Consider the following 19463-nt stretch of genomic DNA (forward strand, 5'->3'; position numbering starts at 1 on the left):
AGAAACATCTTTTTGCAAAACAACCCCCCCCATCTAATGCATTTTTGTATGTTACATTACACCATTATATGCATTTCTATGCACGCTTTACCCCAGTATATGCATTTTTAGATACATTACTAGGCTTGCATTGCAAAATTCAGTGAAGTGGAAATCTCCCCCACCCCCCAAAAAAACCACCCCAATGTGGAAATCTGGAGAGCCAAACTTAAGACTGTATTAACTAAGAAATCGGGAGAATAAAAAACTGGCAGATTCACTCACTCCTAGTCATGGAGCTCAAATCTGGTGAATCTTGAGCCAGTCACTGTCTCTTAGTCTAACTTACCTCACATAGCTGTGAGGATCAAATTAGAAGGGGAAGGGGGAGAACTCTGCACGTCCCCTTGAACTCATTTGAGGAAAACTGGGATAGAAATAGCTGTGCAGAGCTGAATAAGATGCCCTCAGAGACCCTTCCCCTTCCATTGTTGTGGCTGCTTGTTCTCTTGACGTCTTTCCTTTTGGACCAGTCTACATGCCAGAGAGACTTCTGAACAAGACTGTGACGTTCGTACGGAGCCCCCGGTCGTCTCACGGACTATTGACCCATACACCACTTATCCGCTGCCACCAACCAGGTCCTCCCCGGTAAAATCACTTCAGCCTCACTCACGTTCTCAATTAGTAAAGAAGAGTGTATTTTATTTCAGACACAAACAAACTTTTACGGCATTCCAAATACTGTTGCTCTTTACTTTCTTAGTCTTATTTTCCTTTCTCTATCTCATCTACCTCCCCTCACTCAAGAACCCACTGCCCTGTCTCTCTATTACCAACTGCCTACCAACTGCTTCTCCAACTGCCTTTCCCAACCAGCCAACCCACTAAAAGCAACCAACTACCCACCAGCAACTCCCAATAACTACTAACTCAAACCTCGGGCTAAGCCCTTTTATACACAGGTAGGCTCCGCCTCCGGCTTTCCTATTGGTCTATATTTTTAACCCTATCTCTCCCCCCTGTTCAAACGTTTTCTAAATGAACAGGCAAACGCCACAAAGACATTCTGACAACTAGCCCAGAGTAAAACAAAAAAAGCCAGCCAGGATAGTTTTTCCTTGTGTGGTTGGCAACTGCACACTCAGTACTGAGATTTAATGGTTTTCCTTACCCCCACAATCTTGACAGCAGGGTTCATAATAGATAAAACCCTGACCCTGGACAGAGAAGAGTGGGGGCAACCAGCCAAGTGCCCTACTTTGAAGCAAATTTAATTTGTATTTTTAATGCAGATATTATTTGCTAATAAATATCAAAGTGCGTAACGACATTTCTTGGTTCTATACATTCCTACTTGAAGTTTTCCTTTGTTTTCATTACATGTCGACTGATAGACTGCAGTCCTGCACAGGTCTACTCAGACGTAAGTCCCATTGATTTCATCAGGACTTGCTAACTCGTAAGTGTGTGCAGAACTGGAGTCTCACAGCCCTACTTAGAAAAAAGATTTTCTACCTTAAAAATGCAAAAAGAAAAAAAAGAAAAAGCACAGAGGCTGCATGTAGACAGAAACCTGCCTTTATTTCTTCCAGAAATGTGCATTGCAGGGAGCCTATAAAAGGAATGGTGTTTGAAAACAAATTTCCTCCAAGCGTAAAAGCACAGTAAAATATTACACAGTGAACATTTTTAGGCTTACTAATTATTCTTAAAGCTTTGACTTTACTACCCCCTGGAAAAAAACAACTGTAGATGTTTGTAGGGTTTTATATAATGTTTTATACTTTCCCTATCCAGGAGCAACTTCAAGCCAAGTCAGAACCAGTGGTATCAACAGAGAGAATATTATTTTGTAAAAGCCTATATTTGGTCTTTAATTGCACTTATTTTTTGAAAGCCTGACCTGATATTCTTCTCATGGAAATATATTGCTCATACTAAATAGAAGAAGTTACAGATAGGTAGCCGTGTTGGTCTGCCATAGTCAAAACAAAAAAATTCCTTCCAGTAGCACCTTAAAGACCAACTAAGTTAGTTCTTGGTATGAGCTTTCGTGTGCATGCACACTTCTTCAGATACACTGAAACAGAAGTTTCCAGACCCTTCTATATAGTGAGAAGGTGACTTAACGTCGTTAAGAGTCGTCAACAGGCTCACCACAGCTATCTGCCAATCACCCATTCCCACCACCCTTCTGAGTAATACCCCTCCCCACCTTCTCACTATATAGAAGGGTCTGGAAACTTCTGTTTCAGTGTATCTGAAGAAGTGTGCATGCACACGAAAGCTCATACCAAGAACTAACTTAGTTGGTCTTTAAGGTGCTACTGGAAGGAATTTTTTTGTTTTAAATAGAAGAAGGTAGTATATACAGAAGGTCCTGAAAGTAAACAAGCTGGTTTCTGTGGGAAGGAATCTTTGTGGATTATGGTCTAAAATCAGGAGAAGCAGAAGTGAAATCTGGGAAACCTTCATGAAATGTCAGTGTCTGAGAACTCTAAAGATGCTTAGAGGAGTTATGTGCACAGTTGAATGTTAATGTATTTCCTCCTTTTTTGACCAGTAGGTGGCATAACATACATTATAATATAATATATTATAATGCATTATAATATAATATAATATAATTCCAATTTTCCACGTTAAGAACGTAAGAAATGGCTGTTGGATCAGGCCAATGTAGGGTTGCCATATGTCTGGAATTTTTAAAAAAAGCTCAAAAATAATTTTTTTTGCATTGAGATTTCAAAAAGAAAGAAAGAAAGAAAGAAAGAAAGAAAGAAAGAAAGAAAGAAAGAAAGAAAGAAAGAAAGAAAAGAAAAGCAAGTAAGCAAGCTCAACTGGGCAAAACTAATAAAAGCACAACCAATAACCAACAACAACTATCTATCATTTTACCTCCTACTTGCATTTTCTCTAAACTAAAAAGTTCCAAATGCTGTAACCTTTCTTCATAGTGGAGCCATTCCTCCCCCTTTTCCGAACCTTTTCCAATTCTACAATATCCTTTTTGAGGTGAAGAAACCAAAACAATTATTTCAGTTTAAAGCTTCTCACTCTAGCTTTCTAGTTTCACTCTCTACTTCAGAGTTTAGATTTTCACACGCCTCCAATTCTAACAGCAATTGTAAAAAAAGAAAAGAACACTCATGGATTTTTTAAATCACACACACACACACACACACACACACACAGTGAGAGAGACTACAAAGCATTTGGATTCAGTGATAGAACGAGAGATCTCTTAAGATTTATTCTGAGTGTCATTGAAGCATGTTTACTGGTTATTTTATCTGTTATGGCCACAGGTCACTTAAAGAGTGCTTACTATAATTAGTAGCAAGCCTTTATTGTAAACTATAAGGGATTTTTTTCATTTCAATGCATTAATAATAATTTTTTAAAAAAAAATCTTGAGGAAAAGCCCCACATTAGGTGGAACATTTTGGGGCATGAATGGCTTTGTAAGAAATTATTTAGTTGATCATGGGTGAGCTTATGAGATGGAAGGTTGCAGCTGTTTCCCAGACAGTAAGGGTACATCTATTTCTTCAAAACAAAGCATTCATTTGAAATCAGTAATCTTAGCAAACGAACAGCAGGGGGTGCTGTTGTGAAAGTCCGCCGTTCCTCCCATGTCCAGTTCAATAAACGATGTGGGGGGGAGATAATTAAACCAAACATCTGTAGCTGATGTGTGGCAAGTTCTCCTCATCACCACTTGGCAGAATGATAGGAGCTGTGATCAAAGGTCCACCTGACTATATGGATGCTCAGAGAGTGGAGTGGGGGCAAAGAAAGAAGAGGAGTTTGGATTTGATATCCCGCTTTATCACTACCCTAAGGAGTATCAAAGCGGCTAACAATCTCCTTTCCCTTCCTCCCCCACAACAAACACTCTGTGCGGTGAGTGAGGCTGAGAGACTTCAGAGAAGTGTGACTGGCCCAAGGTCACCCAGCAGCTGCATGTGGAGAAGCAGGGAATCGAACCCAGTTCACCAGATTACGAGTCCGCTGCTCTTAACCAGTGCTGCCCCCCTCGACAGGAACTGAAGGAGGCATGGTAAGCACTAGGGGGACACGGGGGGGGCAGGCATGACCCCCTCTCCCACACATTAAATGTGAGCATCTGAACATGCCTACAGAGCACCAAGATGAGAAAACTCACTTGGGGCAGTGTCATAGCTGTCAACTTTCAGATTTGAAAATAAGGGATCAGCAGCCTCACCTGTCCCGGGGACAGTCTACGGGATATCTAACAATCCGGGATAGCAGCGGGAAAAGGTGCTGGAACAAGGGAATTTCCCGCAAAAAAAGGGAAGGTTGACAGCTATGGGCAGTGTAGCTGTCCACCTCGGTGCTGTGCTACTAGCCCTTTCCTGTCAATAGCATAGTAACGCCAGTCGTCATAAATTAAAAATAGGGTTATTGGAAAGGGTGGAAGATGGTGGAAGGAGACGGGAAGCGGGGCTGCATCGTGCAAACGACGAGGAGCCGGCTTCTTCCTAATCAAGCCTCCTAATTAATCGGGGCCACTCCCTGCCTCCCATGCGGGGGCTCCCGTTCCGGCCCCCACTGTCCAGGATTTTGGGAGTCCTCATAAGGGAGCCGGTCCTGGAGGAATAACTGTGAGGGGAGAGACTCTGTCAGGCAAGGCCTCCTTCCACCTGCCCTGCTCCACCCTCTAGTCTCTGCTTCTCAATTTGTATTGTATTATTTTATGTACTGTGGCTTGCCGTTGTGTTACTGATTATAGTTAAGAAATTATTTATTGGAACCGTTGAGTGGATTTCTGTTTAAGTTTTATATGTTATTATTATGTAATACTATTCTAATGATTGTTGAATGTTACTTTTTTGACGCAGGTTGCCTATTTTAAAGTTTTATTATCACATTTTTGTACTGCATTAGATTGTTATGAGATGTACATTTTTTGTTTCTTCAGCTTGTAAACCGCCTTGAGTATTGTAAGATAGAAAGACGGTATAGGAATTAAAAAATGGAAAAAAGAGAAATGAATCAGGTACTGCTGTGCTTGACAATGGGCAAAAAGATTGGTTGCTGAAAATAAGGTGTTTCCACAGTACAGTGGTACCTCAGGTTACATACACTTCAGGTTACATACGCTTCAGCTTACAGACGCCACTAACCCAGAAATATTACCTTGGGTTAAGTACTTTGCTTCAGGATGAGAACAGAAATCGTGCTCCGGCGGCGCGGCGGCAGCAGGAGGCCCCATTAGCTAAAGTGGTGCTTCAGGTTAAGAACGGACCTCCAGAACGAATTAAGTACTTAACCTGAGGTACCACTGTACAGTGGTACCTCGGGTTGCATATATTTCAGGTTACAGACTCTGCTATCCCAGAAATAGTACCTAGGGTTAAGAAGTTTGCTTCAGGATGAGAACAGAAATCGCGGGGTGGCAGCAGGAGGAGGCCCCATTAGCTAAAGTGGTACCTCAGGTTAAGAACAGTTTCAGGTTAAGAATGGACCTCCAGAACGAATTAAGTACTTAACCCGAGGTACCACTGTATTGGCGAACACAGTCCCATGTAGACGTTACTGTGTTTTGGTGGAATCCAGGGTTTGCCTACACTTTAGAGAGCCAGTGTGGTGTAGTGGTTAAGAGCGGTAGTCTTGTAATCTGGGGAACCGGGTTCGAGTCTCCGCTCCTCCACATGCAGCTGCTGGGTGACCTTGGGCCAGTCACACTTCTTTGAAGTCTCTCAGCCCCACTTAACTCACAGAGTGTTTGTTGTGGGGGAGGAAGGGAAAGGAGAATGTTAGCCGCTTTGAGACTCCTGAAGGGGAGTGAAAGGCGGGATATCAAATCCAAACTCTTCTTCTTCTTCTTCTTCTTCTTTAGACTCCTTTGGCCTGGTGAGCGTGAGAATGTTTTGGCTTTGAATGCATGTATTTTGCCAACACTCCTCACTCTGCCCCCTTTCTCCCCCATTCTTGGCCTGCTGCAAGTTGCCAGGAAGTCTTCAGTTAACCATAGCTCCCCATAACTGGAAGCTATGGTTACCAGGTTTGGAACAAACCAGGATCTTAAAACCACGGTTTGAAGTTAGACCAACTTCTGGCTTGTTCCAAACCTAGTAAGTGCAGTTGGGACTTAATGGTAATTGTGGTTAACTGAAGATTTCTGGAATTATGCTGGGAAGGCAAGTTGTTGAATGGGCTGGCGTAAGGTTTGATTCTACCTTGCTCATTAATTAATTTTTATCTTGTTCATTGATCAGAACACAGTCCGTGTTGTCCACAACTCTTGGAAGTTACCAGTATAAGCAAGCCTTAACAGCTAGGTTGTTGTAATGATAATCCAATGTAAACCACTCTGAACTCCTTGGAGAAAGGGCAGGGCACAATTGTAATAAATAAATGACACAAGTGGTCTCTACAGTAAACACTGTGCACATGCCAAGCAAATGCTTAATTGCTGATGCGAGTGGGGAACCTCTGCCAGTGCAAGAATCACAGCTTGTGTATTAAAAATGAACAGCGCCCAAATCTGTTGGGAAAACAGTCTTTCCAGCAATTCCCCCACCCCTTGTTTGCTTTCAGCAGTAATTCTTCAGTCGTCACAATTTATTTCATACACTGAGGAATCTCCCTGCAAAGTGGCCCAAAGAGGCGTGATTAGAGCTGACCTAACCATTATTTTAAAGGTACAAAACATTTAGGAAGCTTGTGAACTGGGAGCGTTGTTAAATTTGGGTGTGCAAGCTGTGCTGCTGGACCACAACTCCCAACAACCCTTTAGCAACATGGCCCACGATAACAGGACAAAAGCCATTTCCTGCTACCATTTCCCCCTGCCCCAGTGTTTCAAAAAATATCCCACATTGGAATAATCTGGGTCTATGGGAATAATCTGGGTGATGCATGAAATTACAGTCATTTCTGGTCAAAAGAGAAAGCTGCTTTTCTCTTAATAGATTAATCTGGATCACAGCTGTCAAGCGTCCCTTATTTGGAGGGACAGTCCCTTATCCCTGCGACATGTCCCGCTGCTGTCCCTTATTGATGGATGTCCCTTAAATTTCCCAGGTTTTAAAGGAAGCAGCTCCTCTCCCTCCCTCCTGGCCAGGGAGGAGGGAGGCTCCAACTGTGTCACTTGGCTGCCCGCCCCACCCCCCTCCGGCCTCCTCTCACCAGCCTCGGGCCCCGGGAACCCCCCCCCGGGACTGGTGGGAGCCTCGGGCCCTTCCGCCACCATCCTCCTTGCGGCCGCTGAACTGAGCGTCTCTGCCTGGGGCCTCCCCTCTGCCCGTCACCGCCGCTCCTGCTAGGCCATACTGCAGCTGTGCCGCCAGAGGACCCGAATGAGATGGGCAGCCTGGCATGGTCTATGAATTGATGAGGAGCCTTGAGAGGAGAGCGAGAGCAACCATAAAGAAAGCAGTTCAGAGAGAGGAGGAAGAGGAAGAGGAGGAGGCGGTGGCGCGGGCAGATGTTCCAAGGGCTACAAGGGAAGGACCGCAAGCGCTTCTCCCATAGATTTGTAGTGGCAGACTAGCATAGATGGTCTGATCTGCGGGTTTACTTCGGGCGCTATTCCCCCCCCTCCTCCCGCCCCACCTGATGGAACTGAGAGCTGCAGATGCAGCATGAGAGAAAAGATACAGAACTGCAGAGGCATCTTCGTAGCTTGGACTTCGTTTTGCACGAAAAGTGGTTGCTGCTTGTAGTTATTTAATTGCAGTGTTTCATCAGCTGGTGTCTTGAGCAGCAACCTCTGGAAACGAAGGGCTAAAAACCGGCGCTGCTCTCCAAAATTATCTGGTCACTTTTAACTGGTTGACTAAAATCCCTTATTTTCAAGGCTGCTGGTCCCTTATTTTAAAATCTGTAAGTTGATGGCTATGATCTGGATTTTACTTCCCCAGATGTCAGAACTGAAATTAAACAAAAACTTTGTAAATAAAAAAAGAAAGGGAAGCAAAATGAGGGGCAGTGCCAGTCAGTTTTAATATAATGAAGCCCTCAAATAGCACACTCAGCTATTAAAAACATTCTCAAGCAGAAAGCCCTTTGTGCCAAAGGCAAAATGATACTAAGAAGGCTAAGGCCGAGAACACTAACAATATTTTAACACTGGCTGTGTGACTTAAGGCAGTTGAATGTGAGGTGCAGGTTGCTCCTGTACAAATGGTTGCCAAAGTAGAGCTGGAAAACATGACTTCACCACAGCAATACCCTTGGTACGGACGGGGAACAACCGAGCTGCATGTCCCAATATCCGTCGGTCTGGCGCCACTATTTTAAAAAGCTATTTGTAGAACTATTTGCATCCATATATTTCTATCGTTATTTTTGGTCTTCTAGATGTAGACTTTCTCTCCCTCCCCTCTCCCCCTTTTTTTCTGGTAGCAGTGCAAGGAAAAAAGTGTGTGTGTGTGTGTGTGTGTGTCCCGCCAAAGTAATGGAAATGGAAATGGCACTGCCGACTCGTTTTAACAATTTGTTTTCAATCGTTCAGAGCTCTGATCCTTTCCAAGTATATGAGTAAGAAATGGGTTTGTACGCACACTTGCTGACTTTGATTAAGCACGACGCACAGCACTGGCCTATCCCAACAGTTGGCAACTAGGCATGCTCTGTGTGCTTGTGTGATGTTTGAGGATGAGGGGAGACAGGCCAAGTCCTTTGCTCAGGTCCCCAGGGCTCTATCTAGGTTCCAAGGCCTACCCCTACTATGCCTCCATCACTTCCTGGTTGCCCTGGTAACAGAGGCAGCCTTTGGCAACGTCCTGTTTGGAGGATGGGGTGGGGGTGGGAATCAATGAAGTCCTGCCTGGTTAACGGCCGGCTCACTTAGGCCCCATGTATCAATGGCTGCTAAACCTGATGCATATGTTCTACCTCGACTGTCAGAGGCAGTAAGTTTCTGAATAATGACAGGAGGGGAGAGTGTTATTGTGCTTAGGCCCTGCTTGCAGTATCTGGTTGATCACTGGGGGTCTCACTGTGAGAACAGGATACAGACCAGATTGGCTTCCTCATATACAATGGTGCCCCGCAAGACAAATGCCTCGCAAAACGAAAAACACGCAAGACGAAAGGGTTTTTCGGTTTTTGCGTCGCTTCGCAAGACGAATTTCCCTATGGGCTTGCTTCGTCTTGCGAGTTTGTTCGCTTTTTTCCTAAAGCCGCTTGAAGAGGCGCAGTTGCGAAGGACCGTGCTTCGCAAGACGAAAAACATCGCAAGACAAAAAGACTCGCGGAATGAATTAATTTCGTCTTGCGAGGCACCACTGTACCCTCCAATATTTCCCCCATGAAAATAGGGGCATCCTATTCCATTAGCAGCAGCAGCTTCTTCTTCTTCTTCTTCTTCTTCTTCTTCTTCTTCTTCTTCTTCTTCTTCTTCTTCTTCTTCTTCTTCTTCTTCTTCTTCTTCTTCCCCTGCCCATCTGTCTGGTTTGCCCCAGCCAGTCTTGCTGGCATCCACCATATATAAATACACAATAAAAACCCTATATAGATGTCTTCTAAAGGCTGTATAGTTCCTTATTTCCTTGGCTCTCCACAGGCCCTCATCATAGTGGAAGTCTTCTTCCAGCTGGGAGGGGAGGGAGGGGTCCGCCTTGGGTGTCAGGTTGGAGACCCTGACTCTTCTGCGGAAGAGGAGACAAGCAGGGGTCTCTAGTCTCCAGCTCCATGATTTGATCTGGGGTCTCTCCTGGGGTTCAATGTTTGAACAGGGGAAGGAAGAAGGCATGTATTTCTCCTGACACATCACCGATGGATGAACACTTTGAGGACCATGTGTATTTTGCTGTCTGCTTCTATGGCATTTTTGTGTTTTAAATCTCTGGAGGCTCTTTTCAGGCTCTTTGGGAAAAGCAGTTAATAAATGTAATTAATCATAGTAAGGATGATGATAATTCAATGGGCTCAAGGTTCTTTGCTCCACTTTCCACATAGGACAGGAAGTGGCTCATTCCAGCTACTCCTGATCAGGGCCAGGAAAACCCCCTGGCCAGTCACCCAGTCTTATAATGCTGAATTACCCTGATGTTTTCTACATCAAGTCTGCCCAAACCTGGTGTGCTCCAGATGTTGCTACGGGACTCCAACTCCCCTCCTCTCCCTCTCCCTGCCCCACGGACCTGCTGTCTGGGGCTGATGGGACTTGGGAAACTAATTCAAGACCCTGGAAATGTAGCTGAGGAAGAAAGCACCCAAGGGTGCAAAGTGGGAGCCCTGCTGTGTGTGTTGTAGGGTTGAGTGAAAAATGACCTCCCAGAATTCCTCATCCTATTTGTGGGTGGTGAAATTGGGGGTGGGGGAGTATTCTCCTGGATATTTGGGATGGGGGGGTGGTAATTGTAATGGTTGTGAGGGGTTACTTGTGCGTAACCTTACTTCAGTTCAGTTAGTTTGCTTGCCCAACCACGCTTAGGGTCGGAGCTCGCCCTCCGTGACCTGTTAGTCACTTGCAGAATCCGAGAGTGGGCGTCTCTTGAACCTCTTCCAGCATAAAAGCTGTTTGACCCCAAGTCTCCTCCTATGTTCTCTGCGCGGAACGCGTCTGCGCAAGTAAGGGGAAGGCAGGGGCGTCCCAGCGCTCTCTCCACTAGTTTCGGGGGAAGGGTCTTGGAGCCCTGTCACCAATTCCTCCATCTCCCTCTCTTCTCTATGGGTGTTACGCTGAAATCCTTCCCCCCTGCTCGTCCCCTCTCCGGCATCGCTGGGTAGCCCTGCCTCCGTTTCTTGCTCTGATGGCAGTTCCATGACAGTAATTTTGTTTCAGTTTGGATGGTGACAAAAAAAGGAACCTCAGAAAATTCATCAGAAAACTCGCTGGGAAAGTTGCTGGCTCATGTAAAACCCAGCATGGGATTTAAAAAGGTCAAATAACCAAGGTCCTTGGTCCAAGGAGCATCTTTAAAAACTGGGCATGTGGTGGGGGCACGAATCTTCAGGATGTCTCCCTCTTTCCCATGACTTTACCTTCTGAGCAACCAGCAGCACTTTATGCAACAAGTCTGGAAAACCAGAAAGGTCCAGAAAGTCGGTCAATCCATCTGAACCGCTTTCAACACAAGAACAGAAGAATGGCTGCTTTCTGGCTGCTAACTGCTCCAACTGACTGGGCTTTCAGCTTTCAAGAAACTCACCTGGCCTCCTAGGAAACAAAACATTCCCCAGGATTCCACAGCTGGTTGTGAGGTCAGAGTCTGGCCAAGGACTGGAGCCAATGGGCTCTGGGCTCCAGGAACACTCTCTCTGCCAGGCCCATGGCATCTGGGCAACTTCAGGCAGCTGCCAAGCATCTACCCTATCCCTGCATTGACCCCCAAGCAGAAGACTCAGGCAGCTGGATCTAGGCTCCGAGTTCCCCCAATCCTTCCAACTTTGACCCCACTGGAGAATCAAAGGAAATAAGGCAGGCCATGACTGTGGTCCAATATCTGGCACCTCCTTTAAACCCACCTGTTTGCCCAGGAGTTGGTTGGCTCATGGTCCATCAATTGGTCATGGTGTATCATATGTTCCAGTGGGTTGAACGTTCTTCTAAAGTTTTTTTGCCCCCCCTTCATTGTACAGTGGTACCTCGGGTTACAGATGCTTCAGGTTACAGACTCCACTAACCCAGAAATAGTACCTCGGGTTAAGAACTTTGCTTCAGGATGAGAACAGAAATCATGCTTATTTGTGGGTGCGGCTTATATTTGGGCCAATACGGTAATAAGACTAATACTTTTTGTCTCCTTACTTGCATCTTGTTGGCCACAAACCACAGGCATATTCTGCAGCTGGGAGTCCTTGCAGAACTCTCAAGATGGGTATAAGAATGGGCAGTATCCATTCATCCATTCATTGCCATCTGGACAAACCAGAGCCTCAAAAAGCATGAATGGGGGGGGGGGGGCGGGACACTGAGCAGACAGAGGAGGATAGCTGGGAAGCTGAGTTCCTGAGAAACAAAACAGCTGGCTGTGAAGCCAATACTTTTAAGATCTTCTGCAGCTCTAGGGGCTGTTAAATAATGTGGTTAGCCACAGATTGTCTTATGGAAACAAGTTTGTGTGTGTGTGTGTGTGTGTGTGTGTGAGTCTGAGAGAGAGACAGAGAGAGATTCTAGTGGATGGGATTGGAAAGGAACAGGGTGCATAAGGGCGACATGCCTAATAAAAATACATGCTCCACGATTAATGTTCTGTTGCTTTTTACTAGTAACATATTTCCCCTTTTCTTTAAAATACTCTCCAAGACTTCAGATGAACTTTTCAGCACAGCATTATGGGAAGGGAAAGAAGGTGGTGATAGTAGTTTTGGTACTTATTTTTCTCCTTACCTTTTACTGGACATTGCAATGTAACACTCGCTCCTGTTCTTGCCAGAATTGTACCTCCAACAGTTGCAGAAAAGTTCCGAAGCTCAAAATTTGTGATGTTTGTTACAGAAAACAGTATGGTGGGAGCCTCTGCAAAGGACAGAACAGGGTGAGGGGAGCGAGAAGAAACAATCATTAACCAGTCTGAGAATTCGGACTCTTAAGTCACACTCAGGTGTGACCAAGAAACAATGTAATAAGGGAGGGGCTATGCAGTTGGGAGCTCTACACTGGTGGGAGTTGGGGGCGCAGGTGGCGAGGGGACGCGGGTGGCGCTGTGGTCTAAACCACAGAGCCTAGGGCTTGCCGATCGGAAGGTCAGCAGTTCAAATCCCCGCGACAGGGTGAGCTCCCGTTGTTCGGTCCCAGCTCCTGCCAACCTAGCAGTTTGAAGGCATGTCAAAGTGAAAGTAGATAAATAGATACCGCTCCGGTGGGAAGGTAAACGGTGTTTCCATGCGCTGCTCTGGTTCGCCAGAAGCGGCTTAATCATGCTGGCCACATGACCCGGAAGCTGTCTGCAGACAAACGCCAGCTCCCTTGGCCTATAGAGTGAGATGAGCGCCACAACTCCAGAGTCATCCACGACTGGACCTAACAGTCAGGGGTACCTTTACCTTTACGCAGATGGGATTTCTACTCTGGTAGGAGTTGCCCATGTCTTACTTTGCTCTTCCTCATTACTACCATTTCTTCATTACCCCTTATCTGTTAGTCCCCATCAGTTACCTCTCTCAGCAGTTGTTTTTACCTATCCAAGTAAACTCCACTTACCTGTTCTGGCCCCCTGTGAGCTAGTTTTTTACATCATTCAATTTATGTATCATTTCACATGGCCAGAAGAGTTCCAAAACAATTAACAGGGACAATAACATGCAAATATATTGTGGAAACCCATTAAAATAAAAGAAACATATGGAAAGTTTAAAAATGTTTTTTATATATTCTAAATGCTTTGAAATGTTTTGAGTTGGATTTTAAAATGTTTTGAAACACTTTAAACATGTTTTGTTTTGTTTTAAATTGAATTGTTTTTAACCTTCTGATGTTTGTCGCTCAGGGCTCTGTTGGAAGGAAGGGCAGGATCCACCCAAATCACCAACAACATAAAAAATGCCCATATAAATCACCAAAAATCAATGACCAAAAACATCAGACTATTAGTTCTGTTCAAATGTCCAAGAGAATAAAAACATCTTCAACCGACCTTTTGCATGAAAAAACACACCAAATAAACAAATAAATACATGTTGTTTGGGAGGGGAAACAGAAAAAGAAATGGGACAATTGTTCATGGTAAAGAAAGTGGGAAAGCAATTAGATTAAATGCTACCTGAATAAAACAGAGCAGAAGATTCTGTGTCAGAACCAAAGTCATTCTCCACCATGCAGCGATACACACCCATTTCTTTCCTGGTGGGGTTCAAAATTTGGATTTTCCCACTGTCTTCCAAAACAACTCTGCAGAAGGTTTAAGGAGTAGACAAGATTTAACTAGAGACAAGCAAAATTCATTTCGTTCAACACTGGCCTGCTTTGCATTTCACACTAAGCCGAACTCCCAGGTCATTCTGTTGCTGCACCCAAGGTGTATCCTATAGTTTATACCTAGCTCATGGTTTGCCCAGGTCATTAGTAGGGGCATCAGAGAATTCCAACACTCATATTGCTGAGGTTCACTTATTTCTCCAAGCATCAAAACGGAAATCAATCCGGTTGTGGTTGTTTTCTGTCTGCAACCAATATGAAATTGATCACGGGGTGGGATAAGGTAATGACAACATAACTTACGTTGCTAGTTACACGTAAGTTATGTAATTTTGCTGCAGGGGACTGTGAGATGAGCAACATAGTTTTGGGTGGAAGATGAACTGCAGCAGAATAGAAACAGCACTGCATGAAATAAAGGCATGGCAGAATGGAAAAAGATGCCTCTTTACATCCTTAAGTCATTGGAGAACAACAGTGGGGCAAGTCTGCATTGTGGACTTCCCATAGACATCTAGTTGCCTACTGTGGGAAACAGGATGCTGAGCTAGATAGGCCTTTGACATGATCCAGAAAGTATTAAGCAGAGCAGTATCAAGCCAATCCTATAGCATTGAGCTCAAGGAGAACACATGCTTTGCCTTCTGTGTGCATCCTGTTCCCCTACAGTTAAATCTTCCTGGGCTTCTCTTTTCGAACTCTACAGCAGCCAAAAAGCACCAACTAGGTTTGCATTTCTTCATAATTCTGAGGTTCATGAATATCATACTCTGTTGAGTAAACAATAGGTCAAATTAATCTCCCATTCCCACTATATTTAGCCGTGTGCCATTAACACAGCTGGGTTTGAAGTGGACTCTAATTCTGAAAACGACTCACTGAGAAAAACACAAAAAGCATGGATTCCCCTTTACTTACTTCTCAAAGGACTTTAACTCCATTCCATCTTTTGTCCATGTATACTTAGGGTTGCTAACACCAACAGTTTCACAAAGCAAATGTATAACGTGGGTGTGCTTTGTCAAAAAGACCGCACTCCCAATATGCACGGTTTCCGTTCTGTTCCAAAGTATCTTGGGCCCTTCTTTGCGCCTCACAATAACTGGAGCTTTTTGGCTCATCATTGATGCATTGCCTTGGGGTTTTGTGCTGAGATTATCAGGCACGTCTGCAGATTTGCCAGGTTTCCTGGAAGGCAGCTTTTTGTCTTGAGGCTCCTTCTGTATATCAGAAGCAGAATGCGGTGGTTTGGACAACTCGGCAATCAATTGGTAGACGAGCTGGGAAGCCAATTCGTCATTGACCTCTCCAGCCTCGACAAGGTGACTCAAATTCTTTACCAGCTCCTCGAAATGTACTGTATCCATACTGTAAGCACCGGGAAGAACCACTGCCTCCAGCCGCTTATTTTTGAATTCACGAGAGCCACGCTCTTCTGCTGAATTTCTCGTGTGAGTTTCCAGGTGTCGCAGAAAAGGCTGGTCGTTCACCTGCCCATTGCCAAAATACTGCTCGCTCTTCTGGCTCCACAGTTGCCACATCTGACTCATTTTGTGCCACTTCGCTCCAAAGCTGTTGGCCTCGTTGCGCTCTGTGCTGCTGCTCTCACCGGTGTGCTTACCAAAAGCGGGAGGTTCTATCAGCTTGTTGTCTGTGCCGATGAGCTTAAGGACAAACGTCTCCTGTGCTGAGCCTGCAATACACTTGTACACCCCGATATCCGAAGCCTCAAGACTGTTGACCTTGAGCGATCCCGATTTAGTGACGCCAAGTCGCTTAGAGATCTGGAGGTGCTGCCCGTCTTTCTCCCATTGGATAAGCGATTTCTGGAACCTTCGGACAGGGCACTTAATGACAACAGATGTTTTTGGAAGCAGGTAAGCTCGGCTTCCGATGGTAAAATTTATGCGCTTCTCTTGCCTCGTTTGTATGTAGACTCTGTGGATGCTGAGGATCTGTGGTCCAAGGGAAGCAAATTTCCCAAAAAGTTTAGGTTTCATCTCTGAAATGATAAAGTCATAGTGGGGGGTGGGTGGAGGTGGGGCGACACATTTGACCACTTTCTTTCCCATCGATGTTTGTTTCATTTCTGCAAACCTCATTTACCCAGAAGTGCTTCCAGTCATTGTTTGTTTCAACAGAATATTGAACTTGGTAGATCGATATCCTAATCCCCAGCAAACTTACCATATTTTCCCATGTATAAGATGAGGTTCCCCCCCCCCCAATTCTTAAAGTTTAAAATTGGGGGTAGTCTTATACACGGAACGTTGTAATTAAATACAGTGGTACCTCGGGTTACAGACGCTTCAGGTTACAGACTCCGCTAACCCAGAAATAGTACCTCGGGTTAAGAACTTTGCTTCAGGATGAGAACAGAAATCGTGCTCCGGCGGCGCAGCAGCAGCAGCAGGAGGCCCCATTAGCTAAAGTGGTGCTTCAGGTTAAGAACAGTTTCAGGTTAAGTACGGACCTCCAGAACGAATTAAGTACTTAACCCAAGGTACCACTGTATACAAATAAATACCGTACATGCTGCCATACATGCTCTGGCATTTGCAGCTCCTCACAGGGGAGGGGTGCACTGAGGGGCCTCCAGAGTCTGCCAGCCCCCTCCCACTCAGCCGCCCTACAGCTGGGGGAGAGAGGCAGTGAAGAGTCTGCGCATGCCCAAGCGGCAGAGTGCAGTTCGCTCCCCTGGATGTTTGAGAGTGGATCAGAAAAACATTTATTTGACTTCTACAGTTCCCCGTCGTCGGGGACACACTCTCCCTCATGCTCAGCTGCCTGGCTCCACCGCCGCTCCAGTTAGCCGAGGGGATCGAAGTCATCTCCCCTCTCCATGCCTTGCCCAGCAGAGAAACTGCACACCTTGTGCTCCTCCTGGGCAATGGCGCGCCACCCGCCCGCGACTCCCGAGCCTCCCCCGAACTCCTGCCCCCTTCCCCCTTCGTTTTGACAGATCAGGGGAGGCAGCGAATCCTATGTTTCAGTAGAGTGCCTTGGGCCTAGGGCTGCCACCCGTCCCTAGAAAAACATGAGGGGTGGGAAGATAGTTCTTCTAGCTGTAGGGCGGCTGAGTGGGAGGGGGCACCCAGACTATGACCCACCCCTCCCCTGCAATGGTACCCAGGGCAGGCTGACAGGAGCAGCTGCCTATTACACAGCTTGCCTCACTGTTTGACGTTTAAAATATTTATTTCTTAATTTTGGGCTCAAAAAATAGGGGTCGCCTTATAGATGGGGGCATCCTATAGATGGAAAAATACGGTACTTAGAATTAAGTCTCACTAATTTCCATGGGACTTACTTCTAAGTAAGAACTGCAGCATAAGACTCAAATATCAGCTCACATCTGGACTATATGAAGATCTTAGTATATTCATCTGTGATTTGGGTAAAAAACAGTAACATGTGTAGGAAGCTAGCTTTCTCCATACAGGGAGTTTTAAAACAGCAGCCACAGCATGGAAGCACATTAGGAAACACTGTGCCCCCACATGCTTTCTGAAATGAGAATTTCCCCTTTCCCCTCTATTTCATAAAGCCGTCGGTGTGTTCAGTGACATCAGTAGCTATTAAATACTTGCCTTCATCTCAGACCTATTTGCATGCTCAGCAACCAACACAACTCAGACCAAGTTTTCCATGCTTAACAGACTTGGAAATAAAGGATCGAATATGAACATGGGCATGCAGTGATGAGTAATAACTAGCACAGTTACCTGCCAGAAATGAAAGTGGGGGACAGTTCAGAATGTGGGAAGATAGAGATGAAAATGAGCACTCTGACAGAGAGACAGAGAGGGAAGCAAGGGGTCAAAGGTAGGCAAAGCAATCTGGGAAAGGAAACTGGGACTCACTTTCCCTCATCCACTCATCTGCTATATACTTTTATTGCCACATTTCCACATGCATTCCCACTACTGACTGGGAATCTCTCTAGTGAGTTAATGTCTTGGCTGGTCAGTTATGGCCAATGAGGACAGCAGCTGATTTAAGACCTGTGTATTTATCAAGCCGCAGTCAGCTGTTTCATTTCTGCACAAGAAATAAATTGACTCGGGTTCTGAGTTTATTGAAAGAAGTGCACTTTATCATAATAACGATGCAGTTCAAAATATTTGTCTCAATGGAAATGCTCCAGCATTTAAGTTGTCCCCATTTCCAAAAGTCCAGAATGCATGGAGAGCAAGTGTGACTTAAAAATTAAAACATGTTTTAGCTGTCCTGGGCTTACTCCAAACTATTCCAAACCAAATATCAATGCGATACATAGCTATGAATATGCATGAAAGCATCTAAACGGCAACGCTGCTCGGTCATTCTCCTCCCACCCTTCATCCCTTTATTTTATGGGCTGGATTTCTTCTCTTTGGCAAAGCAGGGCCATGTCAGTCGGTAGGCCTACTGCATTGGCACAGGTGGCTTGTATGAGAGAAAGAAAAACACATTCCTTTTGGGAAGCAGAAGGACAGGTATTAGGTCTGTATTCTGTGTTGGCAGGTGCATTGTAACGCCCCATAAAACAACCACTTCTCAACATCTTTGGAAGAGGCTGTGCTTTGCTCCTCGCTGCCATCAGAGGTGTGGCTGGCAGTGATGGGGAACACAGAAAATCTCAGTTGTAACTCCAGAGTTGTAGAACCAGGTAGCTTGACACCAGATAAGTACCGTATTTTTCACTCTATAAGACGCGCCAGACCATAAGATGCACCTAGTTTTTGGAGGAGGAAAACAAGAAAAAAAATATTCTGAATCTCAGAAGCCAGAACAACAAGAGGGATCGCTGTGCAGTGAAAGCAGCAATCCCTCTTGCTGTTCTGGCTTCTGGGACAGCTGCACAGCCTGCATTCGCTCCATAAGACGCACACACATTTTCCTTTACTTTTAAGGAGGGAAAAAGTGAGTCTTATAGGGCAAAAAATACGGTAGTTTTGTCCAGCTTACCCTGCAGAACTTCCATGGGCTCGGGCCAAAAGCCCTTTTCTCCATCAGAGTGTATTTTCTCTCTTTTTTCCAGTTATATTTCATTAAATTTTAAAGAAAAATCACCTATACATTCCAATGCACATTTTTTCTTTTGTTTTGTCAACTTCCCACCCTGTTTTCCCGGGTGTTTTTTAATTGCTCCCCCTTGCTACACCCTGTCTTCTCTGTCTTAAAACCACAATACACAATACCTCTAATTTCTTCTGTGGCTCATAGTTTAAATTCTGCTCACAAACTCATCATACTATAATACTTCTGTAAATAGTCCGAAAAAGGCTTCCATTCTTCCACAAAACACTCACATTAAGTTCTCTTATTTTTGCTGTTAACTTTGCCAATTCCACAAAGTGCATTTTTTCCCCTTTAAAGTGGAAGAAGCGCAGCAACTGCGCTCTGTATAGGGACGGGCGAACAGATCGATTCCGGTTCCCCATTTTCTAAACTTAAATTTACTTCTCCACATTTGTGATGATTATTATTTTTTTTTTTAAAAGATGTCCTTGTGAAAATTCACCAGCATTTTAGTGCAGATTTCCCCTAATATACGTATCTTTGTAAAGCAGTTTCCCCCCTAATATAACACATTTTTGTATTTTACTTTTGTTAATGCATAATATCTCCTCTACCCTAGTGTATGCCTCATTGTATATAT

At 44.9% G+C, this 19463-nt stretch overlaps 1 protein-coding gene across 2 annotated transcripts in view; it reads right to left on the reverse strand.

Annotated features, from left to right (window-relative positions):
• The window catches only part of ADAMTSL3 (ADAMTS like 3), a 280064-nt gene that overhangs the window by 26621 nt on the left and 233980 nt on the right, over positions 1–19463 (reverse strand). For both annotated transcript variants that reach the window (XM_081888376.1, XM_081888377.1), the window contains 3 exons: positions 14738–15821; positions 13665–13792; positions 12293–12421 (listed from right to left, as the gene is read on the reverse strand). In XM_081888376.1, coding sequence (XP_081744502.1) covers positions 12293–12421; positions 13665–13792; positions 14738–15821 — 1341 coding nt within the window. The remainder of the gene's footprint in view (positions 1–12292; positions 12422–13664; positions 13793–14737; positions 15822–19463) is intronic.

This window comes from Podarcis melisellensis (genome assembly GCF_964234715.1).
Source record: "Podarcis melisellensis genome assembly, chromosome: 14".
Classification (NCBI taxonomy): domain Eukaryota; kingdom Metazoa; phylum Chordata; class Lepidosauria; order Squamata; family Lacertidae; genus Podarcis; species Podarcis melisellensis.